This window comes from Saccostrea cucullata, unplaced genomic scaffold (assembly GCF_032062105.1).
Source record: "Saccostrea cucullata isolate Sc308-1 unplaced genomic scaffold, CSIRO_AGI_Scuc_v1 ctg830, whole genome shotgun sequence".
NCBI classification, from domain to species: Eukaryota; Metazoa; Mollusca; class Bivalvia; order Ostreida; family Ostreidae; genus Saccostrea; species Saccostrea cuccullata.
Window position 1 is genome coordinate 71,020 of NW_026941126.1, and position 8,695 is coordinate 79,714.

At 33.9% G+C, this 8,695-nt stretch overlaps 1 protein-coding gene across 1 annotated transcript; it reads right to left on the bottom strand.

Moving 5' to 3' along the window:
- Positions 1-4,505: 4,505 nt before the first annotated feature.
- LOC134257245 (uncharacterized) lies at positions 4,506-7,778 on the bottom strand. Its single transcript, XM_062739889.1, has 7 exons — positions 7,763-7,778; positions 6,861-7,040; positions 6,215-6,520; positions 5,949-6,083; positions 5,403-5,681; positions 5,052-5,136; positions 4,506-4,785 (listed from the first exon to the last, which is right to left on the bottom strand). Exons 1-7 carry the CDS (start codon positions 7,776-7,778, stop codon positions 4,506-4,508), a joined length of 1,281 nt encoding a protein of 426 aa, XP_062595873.1.
- Between the last annotated feature and the right edge of the window lie 917 nt (positions 7,779-8,695).

The following is an 8,695-nucleotide window of genomic DNA, read 5'->3' on the forward strand; positions in this document are numbered from 1 at the left end:
AATAACTAGTGCTAATTGTAACGGGAACCGTTACAGATGTTCCCCAAACGCTCCCCAACTCCCTTTTCGTGCCATATTCCCTGTAAGTTTCATTAAAGAAGGCAAAATCTATGCATTTAAAGCGTAAACAACGTTTTCCCAAAAGTATACCAAGAATTTAGAATTTAAGCAATGTAGGGGTGCGCATGTGATTGCATGAGCGTAATGACGATATCATCTTGTCTACACTATTTTACTCATTGCACGTGCACGCACGTGCATGATGACCATACCTTCTTGTAGGAGTCCATTACGACTGTCTGTGTTCTTTATCCCATCCTGTTTGGTTGAAAAACAAGGGAGTTATAGCCATTTAAAGTTTAAGCCAATCAGATTGCGGCGCACGTGCATGCACGTGCTTTCATGACAATTATTATATATCATATTGTAGGACATCTTAAAGTATGCCTATGTTTTAAATTTCAAAGCATTTTGTAAAAAAACAGAAAAGATATTGAGATTTTTGTTTCAGCCAATCAGAGCAAAGCGCACGTGCACGCATGTGCATGCATCTAAATGGTGACCATACCATCTTGTAGGAGTCCTTTATGTCTATCTATGTTCTAATTCCCATGCTGTTTGGTTGAAAACCAAAGGAGTTATAGTCATTTAAAGTTTCAGCCAATCAGATTGCAGCGCACGTGCATGCGCGTGATTTCATGAATTTTTTTCTATATCATATTGTAGTACATCCTAATGCATGTCTATGTTATGAATTTCAAAGCATTTCATCATAAAACAAAAAAGATATTAAGATTTCTGTTTCAGCCAATCAGAGCAAAGCGCACGTGCATGCGCGTGAGTTCATGCAAATTTGACCATGTCATCTTATCTACACAACTTATATATCTTTATATAATGAGTTTCAAAACATTTCATCAAAAAATATAAAAGTTACAACCATATTAAAAATATCAGTCATTTTACTCATTGCACGCGCCCGCACGTGCATGCGTATGTGCGCAAAATGACCTTCGTTCGGCACATCTACACAACATGCCTACTAACCCTAAAAAGGTTTTAACTTAGTTTGGTGAACAGTTTCTGAGAACACTTCCGGACAAAAAAGTACCGGAGAAGAAATAAGAAGAAAAAAGAATAATAATAATAATAATTAGTGCTAATTGTAACGGGAACCGTTACAGATGTTCCCCAAACGCTCCCCAACTCCCTTTTGGTGCCATATTCCCCGTAAGCCTTATTAAATAAGACAACATCTGTGCATGTTTGACTTTAACAACGTTTTCCCAAAAGGATACCAATTATATTCAAATTTTAACATTGCACGCGTGCCCATGTGAATGCACGTGCATAATGATCATATAATCTTGTCTACACTTTCTAAATATTTAAATATACTATATATTAAAGCATTTAGTCCAAAAGTATTAAAAATCACTCATTCAAGTGTATTTTTAATTTTACTCGTTCCAAATGAACGCACGTGCGTGCACGTGCATGATGACCATACGTTCTTGTTAGAGGCCCTTATATCTATATATGTTCTAAATCCCATCCTGTTTGGTTGAAAACCAAGGGAATTATAGCCATTTCAAGTTTCAGCCAATCAGATTGCAGCACACGTGCATCCACTTGATTTCCAGAATTTTTTTCTAAATCATATTGTAGAATATCCTAATGCATGACTATATTTCAAATTTCAAAGCATTTCATCAAAAATCAAAGGGGATATAGCCATTTAAAGTTTCGACCAATCAGATTGCAGCACGCGTGCATGCGCGTAATTTCTTGAAATTTTTTATATATCATATTGCAGGATGTCCTAATGCATGACTTTGCTTTAAATTTCAAAGCATTTCGTCAAAAAACAAAGGAGATATAGCCATTTAAAGTTTCAGCCAATCAGATTGCAGCGCACGTGCATGCGCGTGATTTCATGAAATTTTTTCCATATCATGTTGTAGGATATCATAATTCATGACAATGTTAAAGATTTCAAAGCATTTCGTCAGAAAACAAAAGAGATATTGAGATTTTTGTTTCAGCCAATCAGAGCAAGGCGCACGTGCATGCACGTGAGTTCGTGCTCATTTGACAGTGTCATATTATTAACACTATTAATATATCCTTATGTAATGAGTTTCAAAGCATTTCATCAAAAAATGTAAAAGTTATAGCTATATTAAGTATATCAGTCAATTCACTCATTTCACGCGAACGCACGTGCAGGCGTATGCGCGCAAAATGACCTTCGTTCCGCACACCTACACTACACACCTATTAACCCTAAAAAGGTTTTAGCTCAGTTGGGTGAACAGTTTCTGAGAACACTCGCGGACAAAAAAGTACCGGAGAACAAATAAGAAAAAAAATAATAATAATAATAACTAGATACGATCTCGTTGCGAGCAACGAGAGGTCTTCCGTCCGATTCAGGAAAAAAAACTTGTAAAATCGAACTAAAAAGTGATTAAAAATTTTGATCACAAGGAGGAGTGAATCCAGGTCGCCAACGTGAATGCGCCTTTTTTTCTCTTTTCTCCCCAACGCGCGAACCATTTAGCTATTGGGAATACTGCTTTAAATATACTTGTGTATACTTTTGCAACAGTACACCTGCATGTCTAAGAATCATAAAAGGCGGGACACTATTCATTATTTCGTGTCAAACGCCACGCGTAAATATTCGCACCTTTTCTTTGTACTGATCTATTAAAGAGGTGCAATAGCTTCAATGAAATTAATTAAATAAAACATTCTTATCACCTTTATTTTATTTCGGCGTTAGGAAAGTATATTTAACACATTGTACACATTACATATCGTATCTAGCCCAGTAACACTAAAGCAGTGAAACGTAAATTAAGTTTTTTAAGATTGACACTGAATTGCAACGTTCTACTACGTGAGAGTCCAAGTAGTTTTTTGCATTTCATGTATCCTTATGTCAGAATGGTTTAATCAAACGCTCAGCTGCCTCCATAAGCCCCTACTCGCGAAATGTCGGAGTTGACAGAGACAGCCGCCATCTTGGGCCCGCTTCAGATTTTCAAATATTAATATCTAGAGCTCAGATTAACCAATATTAAAACAACTTATATAGTAAGCATCAATAGAAGTGTCTCTATTAATATTCCAAAAATAAATGAAAAATATTGAAAAACAAAGAAAGTTGAAAATTTGGACTTTTTGAATTGGCTTCCGGTAGCGACAGGAAGTACTGACGACGAACGAAAAGTTGCGTCCTGGAAAGTACTGATCATCATCTATAAACTCTGAAAGTTTCACATTGATATCTTTTACCGTTTTTGAGTTTAATCGTGGACAAAATGTCGTTTTAAAATCAGGAAAATGGTCCAAAACTTGGCACCAGAGAGGAATTTCCAAAAACTGTCTAGGAACTTTCAAGAGTATCTTACAACACATCTTTCCTGAAAATTTCATGTAATTCTATCCAGTAGTTGTCGAGAAATCGTGTCAGAAAAATAATAATAATAATAATAATAAGAAACAGAGCAATAACTATAAGGTCTTCCGTGAAGACGGAAGACCTTAATAAGAAACAGAGTAAAAACAATATGTTCCCAAACTCCGTTTGGGGAACATAATAAGAAACAGAGTAAAAACAATATGTTCCCAAACTCCGTTTGGGGAACATAATAAGATGAAAAATCAAATTAAAAGAGAAAATATACAGATTTGAAATATCACCGATTGGCTCTAAATTACGAAGAATTCACCATATGGATAAGGGTAATAGTGATATATGTTGATTTCATGAAATCCTTCTAAATAATCGTACTGGTCTGACATTTCCATTTCCAATATGTACATGTATTTCAATTCATATACATGTATCTCTAGTACTCAAACTTATAATTTATGATTTGCAAACCAAGCTTTTCACATTTTTTTCATTTCATAGGACATAATTGAGAAATTTTGATTACGAAGTTAACTGCATATACATTACGTTGAACTTATTTTTTTAATTATATATTCATGATTTGATGTTCATAATGATTTTAAAAAATGTCTATCATTCGTTCTTATAACTTGAAATCTACTCATTTGTCACTAGTTTGTTTGTTATGTTGTTCAATGTCCCTCTCTAGAATTTTTCACTCATATGTAGACCTCCATTTATACTGGTCTCCAGGCCCCACAGCAGAAATCGAACCCATGAACCCATGGATCAATTACTTACCTTACTTACTGACTACACTTACTTTTTAGTAACGCTGGAGAAGAATCCCTAACCACTGCGCTACTCAAATATCCTTTGTCGCTCGAAATTCTTATTTTGTCTAGATAGGCCTAATACAATCATACCATGGAATCAAAAATATTCAAAAGAATATTTTCCAGACATTTGAGGAAGATGATACTTTTACACCTAATCAAGGCGTCAATTAACACACACCTTCCCTCAATCGTATATATTGATAGATCAAAGAACTGTGATTATACAGCTATAACTATAAAGACAGTTAGCATTTTTTTTCTCAGAAAAGTTCAACTTTATTGAGATCAGATAGGATTCTGTTCATTTGCACATATTCGGAATCTTTTGTTTCCATTTCCATGTCAACTGGGTGTACACAAGTGTATTCAGGCGGTCTCTCTGTAGAGTATCTGCTGCCAAGTGAATTGCTGTCATTTTCTCGGGCATTCACTTTTTGGTATAAACAGGTTTCTGCCTCTTTCTGTGGCTGATATCCCTGGTTACCTTCCATTGACAAATAAACGGATGACCTTTCTTTTATCTTCTTCCTGTGTTTGAACCTGCAATTATCTGATTAATTACAAAGGAAAAATTGATTGTAAAATATAGAATTTCTTAGGTGATAGAAATTTATTTTTCTGTCGACTTTTAAAGTATAAGATTTTTCATTTTATGAACCCCTTCAACCTTTATTGCAAATTTGATTAAAACAGCATCTGTATGACAATAAAAGAGCAGGTGTTAATGCCTTAAATTCCGCTAATAATGGCTTTATGAAAAGTTTTCGATTCACCATAGTGAGTTTTATTTGAAGAACCTGACGCACCTTTGCTTAAGGGAAATAATGGAGACTGAGATCAAAAGAACCAGTAACACGACAATGGCAGCATCTTTTATTCTAGCTATCACTGCTGAAACAGAATTTATGGTACTGTGTTAAAAATGTGTTTGTCTTTTGTTATCTTTTAATCTTTTACTCATAATAATCGTTACAATATAAAAAAAGTTAAATAACAATATGTTTCGAAAACAAAGTTTAAGTTATATAATTTACGATAAGAAGACATCGCTCAGATTATTCATGCAAGCCTAAAATTATTTCTGACAGAGGCCATTTTTATCTGCTTAAGTAGTTTACATTATAATAATCATTTTCTATATTATATTAATGGTATACCGTCAGTTGAATCAAATGATAAGCCGGCCTGGTGTTCGCGAAGCTTAATTTCGTCACTTCCTATATTGTTACAACCATTCCTTGATATGGCAGACTGCGATGAGGGACTAAGTTTTGGAAGCAATCTGGTGGAAGCCACATTTACGTTTGCAATTAAATTAGCTTCATCAGAAGTTGCTGATGCTCTCTGTGTCGTTTGTATCATTGGCTCAGGGTCATCAATCAACTCGCCAATACGAAGAGTTCTTTCAGCAGATGTTGTGATGGATTTCTTGATATCTATGAATATCGATTGAAAGTTATCAGAAAGTTTAAGTGATCTAAACTTGTGAAAACTGGAATGCATTAACGTACCATTTGTTCCCAATTGAAAAGTTGAAAAGGTGTCATCAATATACACGTCCTTTTGGCTAAAGCATAAATGATTATATTAAAGTACTATCATTTAAAAATAAATACATACTCTAAAAAGAATACAAAAGATTTTACTTTTGGTACCGTAAATGGATATAGTTAAGAGTGAATTTTATTCAATAATGTATATACACTGGTTCATTCGGAAAATACTAGTAGTAAATGATACGAATACACACAGCTTCGTATATGCCTGATTTGGAATGCAAATGTAGCCTTTAAATGGTCGGAAGAAACCATTAGCACATGCATCTACGCACTGGAAATCTACAAATATATAAGCTTTTGTAATGATTTCGATGATGTAATATAAAAGACTAGCTTTGGTAAAAATATGATCATAAAATCTTATCCTAATCTGAATATTGAACAAATTCCCTTGTGTCAAGAAGGCTAACCAGGATTTAACTCTTTGCCCGATTCACATGGAAGATAGATACAGTGAGTGGATGTTGTACTTTTCCTGTAGCACTTGTTCGACAGGAAGTTCCGGTAACCACTCCTGTAATCACATTCACAGAGTCTATCAGAGATGGCTGATACATCGTCACATGAAATTTCGCCTGCGTCGTTGCAAGTGGATTTTTTAAAATCACATGTGATTCTACGATATCTATTGGATAGTTTTCCAAATGGTTGATATTCATCTATTGGACAAACTCTACTAAAAATCATTGCATTTCTGGAGAGCCTTGGATATCTTCCTGATTAAAAAAAAATAAGTATTTTGATAAAAAAATAACAACGTTCATAACAATTAAGTTTACTCTTGTCAACTCTTTAATCAACCAAATCAAATTAATTGACCTAATAGTATATGCATGATATACTTTATGGAAATCAAATATTAAAAACATTAAATATATTTATATGTTTATTTAAGAAAGAAATATATTCAAGTTTATTTTGGTTAGTAAAACAATCTACATCAAAGTCAATGAAAGGCATTCCGGTACTTGGATTATTCTTTTGAAAGAACGAGAAATTCGTAAGTTATCTTTGTAGAATTTAAAATGATCTGACCAATTTTTTCTCCCTTGCTACCTTTTGGGATGTAAACAGATTCCACACAAGCTTCCGTGTGATTATCTTCATCATCCAATAGACAATGGTACAGGGACGGGTCAAGGCATTTAATAAGAGCTCTAGAATCCCACTGCTGAATTGTGGGACAGTTTACTTCTCCGTGGACCAGGAATCGAACAAACCATAAAATCTGAACATCTTTTACAAAAGTAGAAAGGGATTTCAAAAAACTCACGGTAATGGTAAAACAGGCAGTAACAACTTAAAAATCATAGAACAATATCTTAAGATCTTTTAAGATATGCAAATATCTGTCCTTAGAATTACATTACAATAATACACAATTTACAAGAAGATAATTAAAATTGCCGTTTTCACTTCAAAGGGACACAATTATAACTAATAATGGATAGTAAATGACAATTTTTATTTTAAGTAATGCATCTTGGAGTAATTTTTAAAAATCTAGTCTATAGATCAAATACTTACAAAAGTGAAACATTTATATCGTCAAAATTCCTACTCATTTCAGAAATCAACAACGACGCATAGACAAAATAATGTGAACTGAAGTTTCACTTTAGTCATCGAACCATGCAGAATAATAACTAGTGGGATTTGTTTCCCTATATTTAAAGAGATATTCCCATATAAACAGGTTCAAAAATACTCATAAAATGTTTTGACAAGAACAATAACAGGAAATATAAAAGTTATGAAAAACGTTTCTGTCTACATATACCGGGTATTACAAGATTAAAATAAAATTTAAAATAAAAAAAAATTTAAAAGCACAACGTTGACAATATTTGGAGAGCATTGTCTCATTTGTCATATCCAGGATCTATAGTTCATGTTCATTTTGATAAACATCCAATTAAAACCTGTCCTTGCTTTTCTCTGAGCACATGGTCAGTAACCTCTACTGTACGTCATGTCTTCGAATTTTTTGTTCCCAATCTGATGGTCTTAGAAAGTTCACTGTGTTTATAAACTGTTCTGTGGAGAACTCCCATTTCCCAAATAAACCTTGCAGCTGACATGATAGATGGAACTGGCTGTTTGACAGGACAAATTTCCTTATATGATATAACTGTAGTCTGCTATAGGGCTGATAAAATTGTATGTGTCAGAGCTGGCGCCCGTTTTACGAAAGGACTTACGACTTAAGACCAAATTTAATTCTTCATTTAATTTTATAACTAACATAACATCGAAAATTATTCTACATTTTTTAAAAGGAATATTGAAATATATTTTTACATAAACAACGTTAAAGAGAATTATTAATTAAGCAAAATTTTACAATCATCTGAAGTTTTTGGTCTTAGTCGTAAGTTCCCCTGCAAGTTCCCCTGTAAGGGCCCCTGTTCTTGGAGACAACTTCTGTCAGAACAAGATTTTTAGCTCTGGTTGGTAAAGGATTGGCTAATCTGATCTTACCTCTATAAGCTCATTTAACACTTATAGGTAGCAAGAGGGGTTAATTTCCCTATACATCAAATGTCTTTCCTTTGTTGGAACTTTTTAAAGAATACCGTTGAGAATCTTATGAGGAAATGTGTGTCGCTACAAGGGGACCGCTGCTGTCTACTTACATGTAGATATCAAACATATAAAATATAATCCTCTCAGGTTTTCTTTTTCGTCCTTCAACTTTAGTCTCCCTGGACTGGTCATTCCTGGTGACGAAGACCTTAAATCACTCATTTGCTAAAGGCCAAAGGGGAACCCCGATCTTTCAGATAGCGTCATAATTTCAGAAAAATTATGAATTCTGTGGAACACAAAGCAATAGACCAAACATGAAAATGAAGATCATGACACTTTGTCAAAATGGATAAAAAGTGTAA

Excerpts from the sequence above, each read along its gene's own strand:
- LOC134257245 (XM_062739889.1), bottom strand. Across the intron at positions 6,521-6,860 it reads ATCTGTTTACATCCCAAAAG|GAAGATATCCAAGGCTCTCC; the intron begins GTAGCAAGGGAG and ends TTTTTTAATCAG. Across the intron at positions 5,137-5,402 it reads ATCATTTGATTCAACTGACG|CAGTGATAGCTAGAATAAAA; the intron begins GTATACCATTAA and ends ATTCTGTTTCAG.